This window comes from Rattus norvegicus, chromosome 5 (assembly GCF_021556685.1).
Source record: "Rattus norvegicus strain SHRSP/BbbUtx chromosome 5, alternate assembly SHRSP_T2T, whole genome shotgun sequence".
NCBI lineage: Eukaryota > Metazoa > Chordata > Mammalia > Rodentia > Muridae > Rattus > Rattus norvegicus.
Window position 1 is genome coordinate 152,187,947 of NC_141538.1, and position 22,085 is coordinate 152,210,031.

The 22,085-nt window shown below is 47.3% G+C and overlaps 3 protein-coding genes and 1 pseudogene across 3 annotated transcripts in view; 1 reads left to right on the top strand and 3 right to left on the bottom strand.

Moving 5' to 3' along the window:
• Cnksr1 (connector enhancer of kinase suppressor of Ras 1) overlaps window positions 1–22,085 on the bottom strand; it is a 460,720-nt gene that overhangs the window by 178,487 nt on the left and 260,148 nt on the right. The gene's annotated exons all lie outside the window — the stretch shown is intronic.
• Window positions 10,946–11,645, bottom strand: Btf3l9 (basic transcription factor 3 like 9). Its single transcript, NM_001408962.1, has one exon. The coding sequence runs from the start codon at window positions 11,549–11,551 to the stop codon at window positions 11,063–11,065; it is 489 nt and encodes a 162-aa protein (NP_001395891.1). The 5' UTR covers window positions 11,552–11,645; the 3' UTR covers window positions 10,946–11,062.
• Window positions 12,955–13,236, top strand: Rpl37al3 (ribosomal protein L37A like 3; annotated as a pseudogene).
• Hmgn2 (high mobility group nucleosomal binding domain 2) lies at window positions 17,095–20,550 on the bottom strand. The gene is made up of 6 exons (NM_001025624.2): window positions 20,380–20,550; window positions 19,540–19,584; window positions 19,336–19,365; window positions 18,994–19,044; window positions 18,526–18,621; window positions 17,095–17,929 (listed from the first exon to the last, which is right to left on the bottom strand). Exons 1-6 carry the CDS (start codon window positions 20,392–20,394, stop codon window positions 17,894–17,896), a joined length of 273 nt encoding a protein of 90 aa, NP_001020795.1. The 5' UTR covers window positions 20,395–20,550; the 3' UTR covers window positions 17,095–17,893.

Here is a 22,085-nt window from a genome sequence, read left to right on the forward strand (position 1 = left end):
AATAGATCGGGCTGGAGAGATGGCTCAGTGGTTAAGAGCACTGACTGCTCTTCCAGAGGTCCTGAGTTCAATTCCCAGCAACCACATGGTGGCTCACAACCATCTGTAATGGGATCTGATGACCTCTTCTGGTGTATCTGAAGACAGCTACAGTGTACTGATATGTAATAAATAAATAAATCTTAAAAAAAAAAAAAACCAAATAGATCAAGATTTACCAGCAAACCAGAGCTTCCAGGGACTAAGCCACTACCTAAAGACTATACATGGACTGACCCTGGACTCTGACCTCATAGGTAGCGATGAATAGCCTAGTAAGAGCACCAGTGGAAGGGGAAGCCCTGGGTCCTGCCAAGTCTGAACCCCCAGTGAACGTGATTGTTAGGGGGAGGGCGGTAATGGGGGGAGGATGGGGAGGGGAACACCCATAAAGAAGGGGAGGGGGAGGGGTTAGGGGGATGTTTGCCTGGAAACCGGGAAAGGGGATAGCATTCGAAATGTAAATAAGAAATACTCAAGTTAATAAAAAAAAAAAATCGGGGGTTGGGGATTTAGCTCAGTGGCAGAGCGCTTGCCTAGGAAGCGCAAGGCCCTGGGTTCGGTCCCCAGCTCCGAAAAAAAAAAAAGAACCAAAAAAAAAAAAAAAAAAAAAAAAAAGAACCAAAAAAAAAAAAAATCTACCAGCAAGTAAATTCATTAGCTGAATCATTTTACAATGTAATAGGGCACTCAGTCTCTTGTATGCAGAACAAATGGACGCCTTCAAGAGAAATGCATTATTTCTACGCTAGCCAATCAAACAGAGACATTCACCATTATACAATATTTGTCTCTTGCCAAATAAAAAAATACTAAGATACTATTCCCACTCTGGCACTACCAGCCCATACAACAGATAGAAATGACCACTCTCTATCAAGGATTTGAAAGGATACAGAAGGCAAGGGATGGACTGGCCTGACTCCATCTTAAAATTAAAAGCCATCTCGGGGCTGGGGATTTAGCTCAGTGGTAGAGCGCTTGCCTGGCAAGCGCAAGGCCCTGGGTTCGGTCCCCAGCTCCAAGAAAAAGAACCAAAAAAAGCCATTTTTTTCCTTTTCTTTTTTTTCGGAGCTGGGGACCGAACCCAGGGCCTTGCGCTTGCCAGGCAAGCGCTCTACCACTGAGCTAAATCCCCAACCCCCCAAAAAGCCATCTTAATACAAAGTCAGAATAAGTTCATTCTTGTTTTCTGTAATACTTGGGTTGGGCCATGTCCTAACCTAGTTTCGAGGATTTGACATGTTCCACCCTCTATACCGTAACCTCTATCCTGATCATATAAGATTATGGGCGATGTGCAAGTAAAGGAGGAGGGACAGGTGGACTGCAGAGCAAGGTACCATAGGTTTCTGCAACTCCTCGAGGAGTCCTGATCTGCCTACAGGGTGTATGATCTTGGGTGGCTCCTGGGACACCAGCCAGAACACAAAGGACCCGAGGCTAGGGTGGTGGCTGTTTCCCCTGTCTTCATGGAAATCTCCCTGGGTGATTGGACCCTCCCCTACAGGCTCATGGGTAGAATGAACTAAATAAGACATGTTGTACACTGATTTGCCCTTGAATACATAAACACGAAGGGCCCAGGGTAACATTTCTAATCCTATTTTGCTTTCAGATGCCATTTTATGATTAAATTACCCTCAGAACAAACTCAGCTACTGGAAAACCCCCAACTTGTTTTCAGGAACCACGTCACTCTAGCAACAACCATAATTCCCCTAAGCAAACAGCCACTTGACCCCTAGCAACGACCAATCAGTTCTTAAGGGCAAAGTACCGAATGTGTCAAAGTACATCGATTAAACTAGCAACCACTGCTCATACTCCAGTCCACCAAGATGAAATCATCACTAGCCAATGGAGATGTGCCAAGCAAATGTCAACCAATCATGTGACTGCTAAGTGGTAAAGTCCCTCGCCCTGCTGCGACCTTGATAAAAGAGTCAAGGCTTGTACCAGCTCAGTACCGAGCTTGAATAGCAACTCTGTTTTTGCGTACCAGTTGTGTTCCTGGTGGTCTCTGGTGGTCTGTGGGAACCCTGTGATCTGGACATAACAAATGTCCCCTAATTGTCTGAAAAACTGTATGTATGCCTACATACTGAACCATCAAGTTAGATCAAGTTGGGTTCTGGAGCCCAAATCTCTGGAATCTTCATGGGCTCCACCTCCACTTTCCCCCATTTCCTGGTCCCTGTGGCCACATAAGATGTTCTGACAAATAATTTTGAAATGTACCGCCAAGTTCCTACATAAACAAAAACCCTTGAGAACCTCTAGCCTTGCAGTTTTGGAGTGAATATAAAGCCCCACCTTCTCCTGTCTTTGAAGCTTTTTTTCACAAACTGCACATTAGGGAGACATCCATGTCTGGCAGAAAATTAAGCTTCCTTAAAGTCAACTAAAAGCATTTGGGTCATTACTCCTGTTTGGTGGGATTAACCAAGAGACTTTTCTAAAACAGTGTGGTTCATGCCTGCAGTCTCAGCACTGGGGGAGCTGAGACAGGAGGATCGCGCAACAAAGAGCCTGCCTGAGCTGCAGAGTAAAACCCTGCAACGAACGCCTTCTTCAGAATCCTGGAGCTGGGCAGTGCTGATGCGCACCTCTAATTGCAGCACTCAGGAGGCAGAGGCAGGAGGATCTCTCTGAGTTTGAGGCCAGCCAGGTTTACAGAGAGCCAGTTCTAGGACAGCCAGGGCTACATAGAGAAATCCTGCCTTTGGGGAAAAAAAAATCTTGGAGATCTTGGAGGTGATGGCGCCCACCACCACCAGGGTTAAGGGCCCAGGTGTGTCTGTCTGTGCCTTTTCTAAGTAAAGCACGGGAGGTGGATCCTGGCTGCCACAGGTACCAGGTAGGTTACTGTCCCACCACTGAGCCTCTCACTCTCGCCCTGGGGATTTACTTTTCTCCACGTGTGAAGGCAGAGGGGTGAAGTGGGGCTGATGGCAGCAGATGGAAAGGTCGCCGAGGACCTTAGCAGACCTCCTAGGGCTTGTGCAGGATTTGCAGTGGGTGTGGTGACAACAAGGTTGCATCCAAAATAAGGGTTTGAACACTAAGCCAATGACTGCAAGGACGATTGTTCAGGGATTTCAGGAGAGGGAATATTTACGTTTGGGGGCAATGATGGAGAAAGCTTAAGCAGAAGCTACTGTGACTTAATTCTTTTCAAACCTTGCTTTTAATGATGGTTCTTAAACGCTTTAACCCCCCTTGTAGCCCACCACCCACCATAGATAGTGGAAAAGAAAGGATATGGAGGAAGTGGACCTGTTTAGAAAGGTTCTTTGGAACAACTTCGGTCTGTGTTGGTGGCAACTCGATCCATTCGCAAACACTTCTCAGATACACCAGGAGTCCAGTTTGGTACAGTCGGGTTAGCAACAGCAGTGACACAACCTAGCAGAGACAGCCAGGCGGCCTCAGCCTTGGTGGAATCAGCAGGAGGGACTTGGAGGGACACCAGGAGAGGGACACCTCCTAAACCTTCTTGGACAGCAAAAGCAGTTGGGACTAAGTATTCAAACACTTGATAATATTGCATACATTTTAATTTACCACACTATTTTAATGTTAATTTTAATATAATTTATTTAATATAATATAATTATATAATTAATTAATATAAATATTCGTGGTAAATTAATACAGCATGTATTTTTCTTTATCCTAGCTAGCTAGCTCCCACAGAACAAGATTTACTTTTTCCAAGCTTCATCTCAATACTTGGGCATTCAATTGATCTATCTTAGTCCCTTAAACTGATCTGGCTAGCTTCCAACCAGAATTCCCATAATACTTGCATTCAGGCTTCAACTGAGCTCTCATGAACTCTCCTTCCCCTGGCTGGCAGAAGCCCTGCCCTATTCTCTCATTTGCTCAGCCATTGGGTGACCAGTTTTTATTGACAAAGCAGAGACTAAATAGTAAGAATTGTTTATGCACACTTGAGACAGGGGATTCTTGCTATAAGCATTACAGTGCCGTAGAACACTAAGCATCCTGTGCCTTTACTACTGACCCACACTCCAAGACTGAATAGATTATTTTGCAGGCTACATTTAAGATTATGTAAATATTTTTACCAATTCATTTGTTTCTTCTGTTGATTTTTTGAGACAGAGTTTCTGTGTGTAGCCCTGGCTGTCCTAGAACTCAGGGTGTAGGTCAAGCTGGCCAAAAACTCAGAGATCTACCTTCCTTGGCTTTCTGAGCCCTGGAATTAAAGACATAAGCCACCTTGCTTGGTTTAGTTTTGATGTTTTGAGAGAAACTATCACCAGGTTGCCCAGGCTAACCCTAAACACTTTATGTAAGCCCAGACTGGCTAGCCTGCAATTTGCAATCCTATTGTTTCAGACTCCCATGTGTCTGAAGTTATATGTCTGTATTAACAGGCCTAGTGACTTCTTTGTTTTGGGAGATAGGGGTCTCACTATGTACCTCAGGATGACCCCAGCCCTCTAGCAATAGTATACAGGTAGTATGCCGCACTGTGCACACTCCTTAAAAATGGAGTAAGGCAGAGTAACATAAATGCTTGTCCAGAATCTGGTAGCAAATCTTTATCAGTCAGGTTCTCTAGAGTCACAGAACATATGAAATCTCTCTTCCCCCTCTTGTCAGGTTCTTTAGAGTCATAGAACTTAGGAAATTTCTGTCTCTCTCTTATTTACCATCTATCTATCTATCTATCTATCTATCTATCTATCTATCTATCTATCTATCTATCTATCTATCTATCTATTAATATATGGACTTTATTAGGATGTCTTAAAGGTTGCAGTCCAACTAATGCAACAGTGGTTAGCTGGGCATGTCCAAGAATCCAGTGGTTCCTCAGTCCACAAGCCAGAATGTCTCAGTTGGTCTTCTGTATATCGGAATCCTAAAGGGGTAGGCTCCAATGTCTGAAGTGGAAGTTCCTGGTTATGTCAGGTGATACAGCCTCGCGTGGTGTTTTGCTGAAGTGGGAAGATGCATGATGTTTGGAGAGAGTATAAACAGGACTCAATGGAGAATATGAATGACCTCAAAGCCCACCTCTACAGTAACACACTTCCTCCCACAAGGCCACACCCATAAGACCACACCTCCTAATAGTGCCAATCCCTAAGAGCCAAGCATTCAAAGACAGGAGTCTATTGGGTCCAAACCTATTCAAACCACTACAACCACCAAGAAAAGCCATCACAAGATCCACAGGGAAGAAGTACTTGTTCAAGGCCTCATAAGAAATACTTGTAATAGCCACAATGGGGTCTTACCCCGACACAATGGGTAATGTGGCATAACGGCAGGGTCAAAGTCACACTATGCCTGAAAATGGTATTTAATGCTGAGAAAAATCATACACAGACAATTAGAATTGAGAACTCTGAGGGTGTGAGTTTAAGCTGAGAGTCTGGTTGAGCGTCTAGCTTGTCTTAACGACTTAGACCTCAGTTCCTGCTCCACTTCTGTGTCAACCTTCTCTCTACCCCACATCTCACATACAGCAATTCCCCTGCCTCACCCTACTGGAATTACTCTCTGTTACTATGTCCAGCTTGTTCCCCAACCCCTGACCTAGAGATAGGTGATTCCAAGCCTGGTGCGGAGTGCACTGTAATCCCAGCCCTTTGAATGCTGAGGCAGGGGCATTGCTGTGAAACTGACGCTAGCCTAAGGATTTAGGATTCCCAAAAGCTAACCCTTCTTCCTAATAGTGGGGAAATGAATGGAAGCACAACATGAAAATTGCGAGCTCATAGGATGTTGTTAAGGCCGTGTTGGACAATGCATAGAAGTTGATCCAGTCTTTCCAGAATGTGGGATCTGTGAATTGAACTCCAGTTAGTCTTGGTGGTAAGCAGCTTTACCTACTGACTATTACTGTCCTCCTCTTCCTAGACAAGGTCTCATTGGCCCAGGTTGGCAAACTCACTATGTAGTAATGGCCTTGAACTCTTTTTTTTTTTTCTTTTTTTCGGAGCTGGGGACCTAACCCAGGGCCTTGTGCTCGCTAGGCAAGCGCTCTACCGCTGAGCTAAATCCCCAACCCCAGCCTTGAACTCTTGATCTACCTACCTCCCTTGCCTGAATGCAGTCATTACAGGGGTGTGCACCATACTTGACTTATGTGGTGCTGGAAACTGAACCCAGGGTTTCCTGCACTTTAAGCAAGTATTCTAGTAACCGAACTACATCTCCAACCTAAAAATGTATTCTCATATAAATGCATGAGAAAATTAAAACATCATCATTATAACCCCATGACTGATTCAGCCATTAAGCCTCAAGCTGCACGATGCCGATAGCCAGGTGTAATAAAAGCATGCAGTAGGAGGTTGTCGTGCCACACAGTCCAAATCCATTCATACTTTAGATCCATCCCTAACTGGAGAGTGTGTTAGAGGACCAAGGGACGCACTCAGTAAAACATACATTGTAGCGGACTGTGGAGACAATTGCCTTTAATCCCAGGACTCAGGAAGCAGAGGCAGGAGGATCTCTCTGAGTTTGCAGCCAGTCTGGTCTACAGAGTTTCAAGACAACCAGGAGGCTACACAGAGAAATTCTGTCTCAAGAAACAAAAAATCTAAACACTGGTGAATAAAAGCTGGACTTGGAACTAATAGGTTAGAGGGACTGATGTGGGGCGGCGGGCTGTGAAAGGTACCCTAATTCCTGGTCGAGACAGGTCGAATCCCCGGGAGACCCTTAAAGGGATGGCAGGTGCATTCCCGGTCTCCTAGGAGATCAGGACCCTCTCATGTAGCTATAACCCCCACAGTCCCCTGTAGACAGATCAGTCACATAGGGCAATGCCCCAGCACCTCTTCCACAGGTGAGGATGTGACCACGGGTCAGGTAGGCTCAGGACAAATCAGTCATAGAAACAGGACCACGCCCCCGAATATGTAGATGAGGTCTTTCCAAGCTCTCAGGTCAAACCAATAGGAAGTACCTGCTGTCAGACACTGACTCATCCAAAAAAACTGTATCTAAGAGTCATGTTCAGGATTAAAAGGGTGCAGGAATGATTCCATCGTCTGAGAGCTTCTGTCATAAGAGCTGTAACACCGTGGCTTGGGGAAGAGATCTGCTCTCCTGAAATCATCACTGCCAGAAGCTCCCTGCACCCCTTGCTGGCTAGTCAGTCTTCTACTGGCTCGGCCCAGCCTGAGCGACAGCGACCGAAGTGGCGGAAAGGAGCAGAACCAGCAGCTGAAGCAGCAGAAACAGTCTCTCCTCCCGGCCTGAGTTCTCTCCCCTGAACCCACGCACTGAGCCGGGCCAGAGATCGCTGTGGAGAGCCCCACCCCCACCCCGGCACCACAGTCCCACAGAGTGAAGTACGCATTTCCCTGAAATAAAAAGATTTTATTTATTTATGGAAATATATATATTCCAAGAGAGGGTTTCTCTTTGTAGCCCCGGCTGTCCTGGAACTTGTCTGTAGCCCAGGCTGGCCTGAAACTCAGAGATCATCCTGCCTCTGCCTCCTGAGTGCTGGAAGTCAATGTATGCCTTCAAGGTCCGGCATAAAATGTATTTGAAAAATGATTCATTTATGTACATTGGTGTTTTGTCTGCATGTATGTCTGTTTGAGGGTGCTCTGAGCTATCTCTTCGGGCCCATAACAAAGATATTTCTTTTAAAGATTTATTTGTTTATTTTATGTATGTGAGTACACTGTAGCTGTCTTCAGACACACCAGAAGAGGGCATAGGATCCCATTACAGATGGTTGTGAGCCACCATGTGGTTGCTGGGAATTGAACTCAGGACCTCTGGAAGAGCAGCCAGTGCTCTTAACCGCTAAGCCGTCTCTCTGGCTCAAAGATATATTTTTTTTTTTTTGGTTCTTTTTTTCGGAGCTGGGGACTGAACCCAGGGCCTTGCGCTTCCTAGGTAAGCGCTCTACCACTGAGCTAAATCCCCAGCCCCAAGATATTTTTTTTAAAGATTTATTCATTTATTATATATAAGTACACTGTAGCTGTCTTCAGACACACCAGAAGAGGGCATCGGATCTCTTTACAGATGGTTGTGAGCCACCATGTGGTTGCTGGGAATTGAACTCATGACCTCTGGAAGAGTAGTCAGTGCCCTTAACCGCTGAGCCATCTCCCCAGCCCCAGCCCCAAGATATTTTTAAATTAAAGATTAATTTAAAAAAAATGTAAGGACTTGGGTACTTAACATCATTGTGAAATTAGTGTTAGTGGTGGCTTTTGGTGCGTTTGAGACTAAATCTCATTCTTTAATCCTGGCTTTCCTAGAACATTGGCCTTTGAACCCACATAGTTCCACCTCCCTCTGCTTCCTGGGCACTGGAATTGCATATTTTTTGATATAATGGCATTGCAACAGTTCTTTAAAAACAGAGGTGAAATGGCTTACCAAATTATGCTTTAGGATGAGAGGTGGACAGTGGCATTCATTAAGTAAGGTCACCTTTACTTACCCGGTTCATGGTGGCACACACTTTTGGTCCCAGCACTGGTGAGGCAGAGGCAGAAACATCTCCGAATTCAAGGCCAGCCTGGTCTATACAGTGAGTTCTAGGACTACACAGAAAAACCCTGTTTCAAAAAACCAAAGCAAAATAAAGTCAAAAAAATAAGGCAAGCCTGGAGGTGACCAGACCACTGCTGGCGTCATGGGAAGGACTTTCTTACTTTCTTGTAATCTCTGTAACAAAATCGAGTTTTCCCCTCAAAGTGAGACCCTGTGACTTGTGCATCCACTGGAATGTGCTTCAGTGAGGAAGAAGCACTTTGGGGCTATCAGGGGTTGAAGTGTAGGTTTTTGGTTTTGTGTGTGTGTGTGCAGGTGTGTGTATGTATCTGTGTGTGTCCATGTGTGTGTATGTGTCCGCGTGTGCGTCTGTGGAAATCGAATATAGAGCTCTGTTGAGTGATAGCTGCTGGTATTCTACTGCCCCATGAAGAGAGGGCAGGAAGGTGGTTTGTGAAGTGCCTTTGCCTTGGTTCAGGATTTGGCTTGGCCATGCATTTGCGCACCTGTACGGACTGGTAGTGTGAAACACCAGCCTACGGAAAATGAGGCCACAGATAAAAATATGTCGCCGGATGACAACACAGGGAGAAACACAAGAACTGAGCATCCCAGGAGAATCGTAGTGAGGCATCTCTGACAGCCTTGGAAGAAATCTAGAACAGTATTGTGGAGGGAACGCTTGAACTCACATAAACACTACCACCGACCAAAGGCCTCTACTAAATGTGCTGTAAGGCACAGGTAAACCTTTATGACCCCAAATGAGGCCATTGTTTCTTAGGAAAGGAATTAGCAACCAAAGCGTAAATAGGTTGCATCCTCACCAGAATAAGTTTTTGCTTTTAGGCAGGGCTTTTAGGCAGGGTCTCAACTCTGCGCTCCTGTAGGCATGGAAATCACAGAGACACATGTGCCTCTGCCTCCCCGAGTGCTGCGATTGAAGGCACATTTCACTACACCCTGCTAAAACACAAACTTTTTTGTGTAGTGCTGGGCCCGAACCCAGAACTTTATTTTTTTTAGATTGGCTTTTTTATTTATTTACATGTCAAATGTTGTCCCTCAGCTACTACCCCACCCCACATCCCCTCCCCTTTGCCTCTATGAGGGTGCTCCGACACCCACTCACACACCAGCACCTCTCTGCCCTAGCATTCCCCTACACTGGGGCATCAAGCGTCCACAGGACCCAGGGCCTTCCCTCCCACTGATGCCAGATAAGGCCATCCTTTGCTGGAGCCATGGGTTCCTCCATGTATGCTCTTTGGTTGGTGGTTTAGTCCCTGGGAGCTCTGAGGGGTCTGGTTAGCTGATATTGTTCTTCCCATGGGGGTGCAATCCCCTTCAGTTCCTCCATTCCTTCCCCTTAGCTCTTCCATTGGAGTCCCCAGGGTCAGTCAGATGATTCGCTGTGAGTATCTGCATCTGTATTGGTCAGGTGCTGGCAGAGTCTCTCGGGGAACAGCCATGCCACACTCCTATCAGCAAGTGCTTCTTCGCATCAGCAGTAGTGTTGGGTTTGGTGTCTGCAGATGGGATGGATCCCTAGGTGGGGCGGTCTCTGGATGGCCTTTCCTTTAGTCTCTGCTCCATTTCTTTTTTTTTTTTTTTTTTTTTTTTTTTTTTTTTTTGTCCCTGCATTTCCTTTAGACAGGAACAAATTTTAGAGACGGGTGGGTGGTCCCACCCCTCAACTGGGGGGGCTGTGCCTGTCTACTGGAGGTGGTCTCTACAGGTTCTATCTCCCCTTTGTTGGGTATTTTGGCTAATGACATCCCCACTGGGTTCTGGGAGCCTCTTGCTTCACTGGCATCTGGGACTTTCTAGTGGATACCCCAGTTCCCCATCCCTCGATGCTACGTGTTTCTATTCAGTCTCCTCACTCTCTGTACGTCTCTCCTGTTCCTTCTCATACGTGATCCTGCCCCTCCTTCCTCTACTTCCTGTGACTGATTCGTTCCCCCTTTTATGTAGGATTGAAGCATCCACACTTTGCTCTTCCTTCCTTCTGCTGGTTGTATCACGGGTATTCTGAGCTTTTGGCTAACATCCACTTATCAGTGAGTACATACCATGTGTGTCCTTTTGTCTGGGTTACCTCACTCAGGATGATATATTCTTTTTTTTTTTTTTAACTAGGCAAAGAATTTTATTAACCTTTTCCAAACTTTATTCCCAGGCGTCTTCAGCTTAGTTGGCTGCAAAGAATGAATTAAGCTTAAGCGAAACTGAAAAGAGCTGCAGTGTCCGGGGCTTGAGCTTAAAAATATTAGAGATCTAGATTTTTTGTTTGTTTGTTTCTTTTTTTCGGAGCTGTGGACCGAACCCAGGGCCTTGCGCTTCCTAGGTAAGCGCTCTACCACTGAGCTAAATCCCCAGCCCCAGAGATCTAGATTTTATCAGATCCATAATAAACAAAAAATTTTTAAAAAGCAGTCATGATATAAAACAGCAGCTCCTTTTGTAACTTCTGCCAAGTGTCACCTTCTTCAGAAGTTGCTTCGATTCAGTTTGCCTCGTTCTTAGAAGCTTCATCAAAATTCTCCACCAGATCTAGAACTTCATCATCATCATCCTCTCCAGCAGCAAGTGGTGCTTTTCCATCCACAGATTGCTTGGGCAGAGCTTCAGCCAGTCTCCTCAGACTGGTCAGACTGTCTGCACCAAGCTGGTTGAGGATGCTGGGAAGCATTTCTGTCAGCTGCTTTGTTTCGGCGTGGCCTGTAATGGTGAAGGTGCTTGCTGCCAAAGACGCCTGAACTTTAGGGTTGTTAAAATGGACCACTGTTCCTTGGTTTGTAAACATGTTCACCTCTTCAATACCAGAGATATTGTTTACCCCTAACTTCTTTAAGGAGAACTGCAGTTTTTTATCGTCTGCTGTGGCTGTTCTGTGAACCACCTTCTTCTTTCTACGAGCAGTTTCTTTCCCACCAATGCGCACTTGTGCCTGCAGTTTGGCGAGTTTTTCCTGGTTCATGATCGTTTCTTTCATCTTGTCGGAGTGGAAATGGGGCCGCTCGGGGGACTAAGGTTCATGCTCAGGGGGTCTCGGGCAGACCAGCTGAGATAAGGCGCACACACGGGGGGACGCAAGATGGCAGCTGGGGATGATATATTCTAGCTCCATCCATTTACCTGTGAATTTCATGAAGTCATTGTTTTTAATAGCTGAGTAGTACTCCATTGTGTAAATGTACCACATTTTCTGAATCCACTCTTCCATTGAGGGACATCTGGGTTGTTTCCAGCTTCTGGCTATTATATTAAGCTGCTATAAACATAGTGGAACGTATGTCCTTGTTATATGTTGGAGCATCTTTGGGTATATGCCCAGTAGTGGTTGGTATCTGGGTCTTTAGGTAGAACTATTTCCAATTTCCTGAGAAACCGCCAGACTTTCATTTTCCAAAGTGAACCCAGAACTTTAAATGTAACAGACAAGAGTCAACCACTGTGTAAGCCACATCCCCGGCAATAAAACTTGCTCTTCCAAGGACACTTTCAGCTGTGTACAGTAGCTGACATCTGTCACCAGGTACCAGAGAGACCTCATTCTATAACAAGCCAGCTGAGTATGGTGCACACACCCATATGAAGCACTCTGGAAGTAGAGGCAGGAAGAGTGCAAGGCCATATTGGGCTCTATGAATTACCCTGTTTCAAAATACCAAACCAAACCCACCAGGCAGACATGGTGCCTCCTGCTGGAATCCCATTGGCCGGCTGAGGCAGACTTGCTGCAAATTGAAGCCACTCTGGACTATATAGTGAGTTCTAGGGTACGGAGCGAGCTGTTACCCTAGTTCAAGAACTGCTGAAAACCCCAAAATCAAATAGTATGCAAAGGCAAAGAGCATTTGTACTGCAGAAATTACCAGCCTGCAGGGGTCAACCATTCATCAAAATGGCGACGGCCTGTTTCGTGTAATAATTAAAAAAAAACCAAACAAACAATCCACACTATTGCCGGCTATGCACCAGCCCGCATTCTCAGTCTGTTCCCAACCTGATACATTGCTGGAGATCGAGACCACATGTTTTCCCTTACCAAGGCCTCTCCCTCCAATGCTGGCTCTGTCTCTCCAGAGCTCTGAGCTAGCACTCTTGGTCCCCTGGGGTACCCCTGGGTGTGCTCTCGGCAGCCCTCTCCACTTGCTACCTTTCCCCTGGAGCTCAGTCCTTGCCCAATCTTCCTGTCCCAAAGCCTGGCTGAATTCTGCCTTGGCTAAGTTCTTTCCTTCTGGTCCACCTGAGTCGTTGAGGAATGTTGCAATCTTAGTTTAGAATTGACAGATAACACAATCGCTGGGCATGGAATTCATCATCCTAAATTCATCAACTATGCTATGTTAGACATCTCCCGGCTCTTCAAGCTTGGGCTACGGTCCCGGTGACATGGCTAAAAGCACCAAGAAGGTCGGAATCATCAGGAAATACGGGACCTGCTATGGTGCCCCCCTCCAGAAAACGGTGCAGAAAATTGAAATCAGCCAGCACGCCAAGTACACTTGCTCCTTCTGTGGCAAGACCAAGATGAAAAGACGAGCCGTTGGCATCTGGCACTGTGGTTCCTGCAGGAAAGCAGAGGCCGGGACCTACAACACCCCCTCTCCAGTCACAGTGAAGTCTGCCGTCAGATGACTGAAGGAAGACAGACCAGTAGAAGCCTACGTTTGAGACTTGCTTGGCCTGCAATAAACGGGTTAATTTATGAGGAAAAAAAAAAAACCCTTCCAGTGGCAGATCCTAGTGGATTCCACCACCAGTGATCTAACAGTCCCTGGCCTACACCTTGTCTGCCCTGTTGTCACCTCTCCCTCCAAAAAAAGTATCTTCCTCCTGCTTTCCCTCTTCCTCTCTCAGACTCAAAAGGCCAGTGATTGGCTTCTTGTCGTCTTTACTATTCGATTAATTACAGGAAGATTCCACTACACGGGCCCCTCGTAGGCCCCCTTTTATGCTGTGCTGGGGGAATTTTCCAGAAGGGTTAGGTAATATGATTGGTAGGGGACAAAGCAGTGACTTTAGTTCAAGTTTGATTGGCTGCTATGCTAGTTTCATTAGATTTGGTGAGCGAGCGCTGAAGAGTTTTGGAGAGCAGCTCAGGTCTGCCTTTTATTTCCCCCAGCGAAGGCATCCTAGGAGTTGACTCAGCTCCAGGCTTACAAGTCAGGGCTCCCTAAGCAAAGGCCCATTGTCAGTGGCCATTACTCCTCCTTCAGAGGAGCCCCGTATGCTTCCCGGGGACTTGGAAATTTGATTGCCAAGGTTTTTGGGCCTCTCAGAGCCATCTGGTAAAAAAAATAAGACCAAAAGCAAACAACCCACAGAATGAGGAACTTGTAAATCCTTTCAGGATCTCAAGCTGAGAATACAAAGCTCTTCCATCTCTAGTGTAGAACAGACTTGGGCAGACGGTTTATTTATAAAGCTACACAGGGCCAGAGGCAGCGAGAGCTCCGTGAGTTTGAGGTCAGCCTGGTCTACACAAAAGCAAGTTTGGGACAGCCAGGGCTGGTACACAGAGAAATGCTGTGTTGAAAAAAAAAAAAAAAAAAAAAAGCCAACCAACCAACCAAATGCTACACAGGGGCGGTGGCTCAGTTAGTACAGTTACTGCCATGCGAGCATTTGGGTCCCTAGCACCGACAAAATGGGTAAGGCCAGGCGCTCCTGTAATCTTAATGGAGGCTGACGGGGCTTACTAACAGCTCATCTGGTCACTGTCCTAGACAATCAGCAGGATCTGGATTCAGTGAGAACCTTAGCTCCAAAAATAAAACAGCCAACCAACCAGAGCTTCCAGGGACTAAGCCACTACCCAAAGACTATACATGGTCTGACCCTGGGTTCCAACCTCATAGGTAGCAATGAATGGCCTAGTAAGGGCACCAGTGGAAGGGGAAGCCCTTGGTCCTGCCAAGACTGAACACCCAGTGATCGGGTTTGTTGGGGGGAGGGTGGTAATGGGAGGATGGGGAGGTGAACACCCATATAGAAGGGGAATGGGAGGGGTTAAGGGTATGTTTGCCTGGAAACCGGGAAAGGTAATAACAATTGAAATGTAAATAAGAAATACCCAGTTTAATAAAGATGGAGAAAAAAAAAAAAAAAAAAACCCAGAGCGATTGAGGAGACATCCAACCTTCTGATCTTTCCGTGCTTGGCCCCCAGCATGTACTCAAATACATACAAAGATATACAAAACGGCTTATAAAAAAATACTAGATATCCTGTGTCTTAGTCACTAGCGAAATTCCAATCAAAGCCACAAATGCAGTTCACTAGGATACCGAGAAGAGAAATGGGCACGGCTTGAGGGGGCTGTGAAGACATGGCACCTTCACGGTCACTAGTGGAAGCACTAAATGGTGCTGCCACTTTAAGAACCTGGACGGTCTTCAGAAAGTTGAGTCACCATGCAATGCAGAAACTCCATTCCTGGAACCATGCCCAATTGAAGCGAACTAACACAACACTTAGAACCGACACAATAAGTTAAACAGCCCAAAGTGGAAACCCAAGTTTCATTTAATACATGAGTAGACACAATGTGGCTTACGTTTATACCATAGAACATCCTCAGAAGGGATTAATGGCCTTGAACACAACGATACATTTCAAAGACACTTAAAATTACATTATAAAAAAAAAACGTTCTGAATACTTCAGGTAGCTGATTAGCTTAGGGAAAGGGGTATGGGGTACTAACCACCAATGAGCATGTGGCTTTATAGAGTAGGAAAGGAATTATCAAAGCATTCTGGAATTAGAGTAGTCGTCACCACACGACCTGCATACCACACACAGGTCGTTTGTTGGACTAAATCAGCTGAGGCCAGGTCTGGAGGCCACAGGATATGGGGTTTAAAGCTGTACACCAACAGACCCTTTTGTCTTGTGATTCTGTCAACCATTCCTAAAGCTGCTACCCCCTAATACAGTTCATGTTGTGCTGACCCATAACCATCAAAGTATTTCTTGCTACTTTGTAACAGTAATTTTGCTCCTGTTGTGAACCATAAATATCTACATTTCCTGAGTCTTAGGTAACCCTGGCAACTCAGTTTTCTGGAAATGAGGTTTTTTGAGGAAAAACAAACAAACAAAAAACCCTGAAATCCTGCCCCAGCAAATTGGTTTATTTCCTGAAGAGGCAGACAATGTCAATAAATAACACGGTATATAGACATCCTTTGTTAAGAGCTGAGACTAGACAGGGTGGTAGTGTGGCAGTTTTTTTTCCCCAGCAGTCTGGAAGCAGAGGCAGGGAGAGGTAAGTCAGGACATGAGGACAGCCTGGTCTCCTGAGGGGATTATAACATAGCCGGGGCTGTGCAAAGAAACAGTCTGGGGGGTAAGGGTGGGGAGCTCAGACTGGTTACAGCAGGTTTTGAGTTGTAAGAGTCCACTGCTAAAAATTTTTTGTCTACATGTCTGTGCACCGTGTGTCTGGTGCACAGGACGGTCAGAAGAGGGTATTAAGTGGAACTTAAAAGTACCAGGGGTTAGCAGGTCAAACAAGTCTACATACATCCTCTGTAAGTCACTAAGCACCCTTAACCACTGAGCCATCTATCAATGCCCCAGAAGGCTCTGCTTTTTGGTGCTGAAATGGTTCTGATGTGGCCAAATTTGGTCGACTCCTATAGTTTAGGATGATCTTGAACTTGATCTTGGAGTCACAGTGTAAAACTACAGCCAGGCGGCCCATGGTTAGATCCAGGGCTGAGAGCAGGTGCTGAACAGGCCAATGTACAGGAATAAGGATCAAAATTGAAGCTCAACACACTTATCCCATTATTTGGCAATAGTGACCAGCAACTGGGACAACTACCAACTATGAGACGTAGTGGCAATGTCTACTTTGTAACTGCCCCAAAGATCAGCACAGCCCATGGTAGAATGGCATGCAGGCCATGGTTAATCAATATTCACAATCGGAATAATGGTAAAGAACCCAACTATAGCTTCAAGTTTTGCTCAAACACCAACCTGCTAACCATAAGCGCACAAAGATGGGAATCAATGCCCTAAGAGTACAGGTCTAACTTTTTCTCCAAGATTTGAGTACACTCTTACTCTCTTCAGACACCAGAAGAGGGCATCAGATCCCATTACAGATGGTTGTGAGCCACCATGTGGTTGCTGGGAATTGAACCTGGGACCTCTGGAAGAGCAGTCAATGCTTTTAACTGCTGAGCAAGTCGTTGAACATTGACAAACACACCTGTACTCACTGCCTCAGACAGCACGCCCATCTCAGCACTACAAAAGCTAAATTGCCAGTTGGACCTTGCCATAGGAGCACTGCCCCAAGAGAAGCCAAGGGCACTCTAGTCTTGTTAGAGGCATCTCTAGGTATCAGTACCAAATTTCACCTGCCAATCTTTGCATATCCCTGAAGAACCATTCCCGACACCTACTCACCACCCTCCACTTACCACCGTGTGACCAGATCCAAGAACGACCATCAAGAGACCTGGAAGCCAGGTTCCCAGATGTTGGGAAAAGATAAGAGGCAACACCCCAAGCTTAACTGTAACCAGCTTTATTAAAGATACTTTTCATAAACAATCATGGTATTTCAGGCAGGACATGGGCAGACAGTCAACAATATACAAGAACTTTCAAATTCCCTTCTTGTATAGACTACCAAAATCAGAAATCCACTATAAAACCCAATGAAGTCTTCATTCAATGCTTTGAAAGGGGAAGTAGCTTAGAGTGAGGGTTGACATTTCACATTAAGGAAGTTGTTTAACAACTTTCCACAAGCCGACCCTGACTGTCAGGAACTGAACATGGCAGAATCAATCTGAAGATCCACAATCTTTTATAAAAGGAACCAGTGATCTTCCGAGAACACGCGAAGTCACTGCAAAGTCCACGTCGCCCAATAGACTAGAAAACCAATTTTGGGGGTGAGGCTCCCAACAGGTCTCTGGTTTTAAGGGAATTAAGTCTATGTTGATGGTACAGGGGGAGGGAACAGGATATAGAAATGAATTTAGAGTTTCCTCAGACCACAAGGCCTTTTTTTGGCCTTGGTGGCCACCTACGCAAGACCAGGATGTCTCTCCTGGAAGCCAAGAGGAACCTTTTGAAATTATCAAGGAAAGAGATTTTCTGTCCTCAATTCAGCTTGGGTGATACTTTGTTGGTGACACATGATCCTTCCCCCCACAACAATGAAGTGTTCCGTGTGCTAACAATATAGTTTAAAAAAAAAAAAAGTAAAACAAAATTCTGCATTTTTATAAAACTTGATAAAAAATAGTATTTCAAACTGTACAGTCACCAGAAGTACACAGTTATCAAAAACGCACACACGTCACTTGGCATCTCCAGCACCGTCCGCTTTCTGTGCCTAAATGAGAAACAGGCATAGTCAGCAGGTATATTCAAACGTCTCAGCTCCAACAATTATATGGAATTATCTTGTTTCCAGGCCTTTGGTGCTTAGAGACACTACGACTACACCTCAAGAATGGTCCACTGGTCAGCCTTACCACCCCACCCCTCCCCAACTAGACCAAAGGTCACTTCTAGACTTAAAACTATGGTACCAGCGTGAGTGGTGAATCAGGGCAAGCCAACAGTGAGTGCCTTTTAGGTTACGGTAAGACTTTTAGAACTGAGGGTTTTAGACAGGAGGAAAACCATATCAAACGCAGAATGACACATACACAGGAATAATGAACAGTTTGGCTACCACTAGGTACAGGCAGGCACCCCCAGCAAGAAACAGAAGAGCCGGGCTAGAGAAATGGCTCAGCGGTTAAGAGCACTGACTGCTCTTCCCAAGGTCCTGAGTTCAATTCCCAGCAACCACATGGTGGCTCACAACCATCTATAATGAGATCTGATGCCCTCTTCTGGTGTGTCTGAAGACAGCTACAGTATACTGATATAAATAAGTAAATAAATAAATAAAATATTAAAGAAACAGAAGAGCCACTGTACCTGGTCTGTTTTGGCATCTCCGTTTTCTGCAGGATTATTCGCATCCTTACCAGCATCCGCTTTCCCCTTCTTCCCCTTGGGTACCTTCTCTCCCTTCTAAAGCCAAAGAAGGAGGGACACAAGTCTCTCAGCCTGTGTTACTGTCATATGGCCTACAAGGTTCTGCTAAAAGTAGGCTTGCCTACTGAAGATACAGCCCCCCTCCACTAAGCTAGATTACAACTTGTAGTCCTCCAAAGAGTCATTCAAATTAAAGAACAGCTAAAAATGCTGTTAAGTCAACCCTAGTTTTCTTTAACTTTTGCCAAAGACACTAACATGACAAATTATCACAAACAAGGTTCTCAAAATAACCTCCGCCTTCCACCGAAGAGTCATCATTATGTTGAATTAGGTTAAGGCAGGGAAGGACAGCTCTCTGTGAAACTCCCAACCAAGTATTAGCAGCAGCGTCTCAGTCCGGCTTACCTTTGCAGGGGCCTTTTTAGGCTTGGGCTCTGGCTTTGGAGGAGCAGGTTTCTTATTTCGGTAGGCAGAGGGGAAGAGGAAAGCCATTAGTACCAGAGAAACAAACAACTCACCAAACCACACTTTGGAAAACTACTTCTCAGGATTGTCTTCCTCTTATAACGGAACAGTGATATATTCACTGTAGTCAGAGGCATCAGAACTTAAGACAACAGTGCAACATCATGAACAGCTTCTTCAAAATCAGCCACAATCTATAATTCAACGGAATCAAAGAGACCCCCCCCCCCCAAGATTCCCAACCTCAGGTAAGGATGAGGAAAGTGAAGCACACACACTTACAGCAGACAACCTTGCAGATCTTCTCTGTGGCTATTAACAAAAGAAAGTAAGAAAAGTAAGTACAAGGTTCTCCAGCAGTCTGCTTCACATTAAAGGAAGCCAATGAAATAATTCTTGGTCAATTTTCTAGACCAAGGCTGTGGTCAATTACTCCCTTTACCACACAAGGCTTCGTGCTACATGCGCTTAACGGGTAAGACTCACCTCGTCCTTCACCTTGGCTTTGTCTCCTTTAGCATCCCCTTCAGCCTACAAAGAGATAAAAGACCAAAATCTGTAACCTCGGGGGTCAATCTCAGTCACCGGGCACTTAACAAAAATCGTCAGACACCATTCTAAAAACGTATCCACTCAATTTTCATGTAAGAATTCTTAGCAGGGATAGGGCTCAAGTGCAGTCCGAGGCGCACACGGAAGACAGGGCAGGCTGGCGGCAAAGCGCGGGAGAAGCTGGAGCCTGGCCGGGAAGGCGCCGAAGCCACCAGAGCCAGGCAGTAACAACAGCTGCAGATTGTGCAAACAAACCTCTCCGGAGGCGGAGCCCAGCGCCGTTGCTATGGCAGCCGTCGAGGGCGGGAGCTCGGGAAACCCGTGGGCGGGGGCGCGCGTCCCGTGCGGCCGGAACGTGGGCGGCGGGGGGCGGAGCTACGTCGCGGTCCCGCCCCTCGCGCCCGCAATTTTGGCGGCAGCGCGCTCCCCCGCCCGCCCAGCCGAGCGCCGCCTTCCCGCCCTTTCGGGTTTGAATCGCCCGCTCGCTCGCCCGCGGGAGGAGGGGAGGGGGCTGTTGGTGGGGGAGGGGGCCGCGGGTGGCCAAAGGGAGCGGGATAAACATCTGCCAACATGGCTTCTCCTGCTGCTGCCGCCGTCGCCACCGATCCTCCAATATGGCTTCTGGCGCCCGCGGGCAGCGCGCCGCGCATGATTCGCCCGCAGCCCGACTCGGGCTGGAACCTCACGCCGCGCCCGATCTAGCGCCGACTCCTCAGCTCGAAGCCAGCAGCGGCAGCGGCGGCTCCAGGGCTCCCGCGCGCTCGCGCCACGTACCTTTCTTTTGGGCATGGCGGCGGCAGGGGACGTCGGCGCTGAGCACGGGTTTACAGCGGCGCACGGGTTTGGTCCGTCCGGGGGTCGTCCTCGCTGCTTCTTCACACTGCTCGGGCTCCGGGGGGTTTATAAAGTTTTTATAGCGCTGGGAGCCCCGGACCGGTTAGAACCGGATTTCACCTCCCGCCGCCGCTCATTGGCCCAGTTGGGGTCACGTGGGCGGGGTTTAAACTCACCTCCTCTGGAGTGAGGAGGGGGTGTAGGGGGAGGGCGCTCGAGAAGGCGGCGCGCCTTGGGGGAGGGGGCGCGGTGGGGGAGGCGCGCCTCGGAGTCGGAGGTAATAAATGAGGGGCGCGCGAAGGCGGCAGGCTCTGGGTTCCGCTCCCGCCCAGACCTGGCTTTTGCAAACTACCAAGTTCCTTCCACCTTATGCAACCCTTCTACCCACTTCTCCAAGCTGCGCGACACTGGGCACATCTCGGCCGCTTTCCTTCCTGCTCCCGCTGGGGGCCCCAGTAGAGGGGTTTGCGAGGCCTGGCCGCGCCGCCCAGCTCCAATAAGGCAGCGGGAGGTGCGCCGCTTGAGGCGCGGGCGGCAGCCCCGGGGACCACGGGCTCTAGTGTGCTGCGAGCCGAGAGGCTAGCTTGGCGCAGTCGGACGTGCATCCTTTTGAGTTGCCACCTTGGGGAATCCTTCCGTGTTCCTCATCTAAAAAGCAGTCTACTGGATATGGAGGTGTGGGCTGGAAGTGGAGACTTTCCACACCGGGATGCCTCTCGGGTACTGCCGGGCAGGTAGGAGCTGTCCTTTCAGCACCTACGGCTGAGCCGCCTCCCCAACGTTAAACAGCCCCCCAACATCTGCCCCGTGGCTTCCCTAAATCCCTGCTTGTCTGGCCCTCTGGCCCCTGTCACAGAATGGTGGAGAAAAGCCGCCAACGCAGCCCGGGAGCACGCCCCTCCCACTAAGCCCTCTGGGTCTGGGATCCAGCTAGCCCAGCTGCCCCCACTCAACGGAGGCCACGGAACCTGTGCTGTACAGATGCCACAGCTGGCGAAATCCCTCCTAACACACTACCACGCTGGCTTGCTCTCGGTTGCGTGAGGAAAAGGCGGTTGAAGGAAAGCGCAGGAAGATTAGGAAACAAGTAGACGAACAGGTGTGATGGCAGGGGCCCTTCCAGTGTACCCCAGCCCAAAGCTCGGCCTTCTAGAGCTAGCCAAGCGCACCCGAGGGAAGGTGCCAATGGCAGCAGTAAAGCAAAACGTTCTTTCGTTGCAGTTACCAAACAAATCTTATATCTCAAAAAAATTTTTTTAAAAATTCTTTGATACCCACAACACAACCGACTAATATCTGCAATAGGATGTTTGGTGCTCAGGTGGAAGACACAAATTAGGTCCCACCTTATTTTTGAGGCAAGGGTTAAAGCTAGTTTGCAGTAACCATACCAGCAGAAAGCAAACATCTGCGAATTCAAATCAAGCATTTTGCAGGACAACAGTGGATCTGCCTCTCCTTTCCACTCCCACAGTGCCTCCTGAGGCAGCCATCCTCCACCCCACCCTGTGCACCTTTCCCAGAATACAGGTCCCCAGGCTGGAAGATACCAGCCCCATTAATCAACGCTACTGTACTCCAGTCTTAAGAGAAAGTCAGCCAGGACTCAACAGCCATGCTTGCTGGGCAGATTCCGTTTGCTGCCT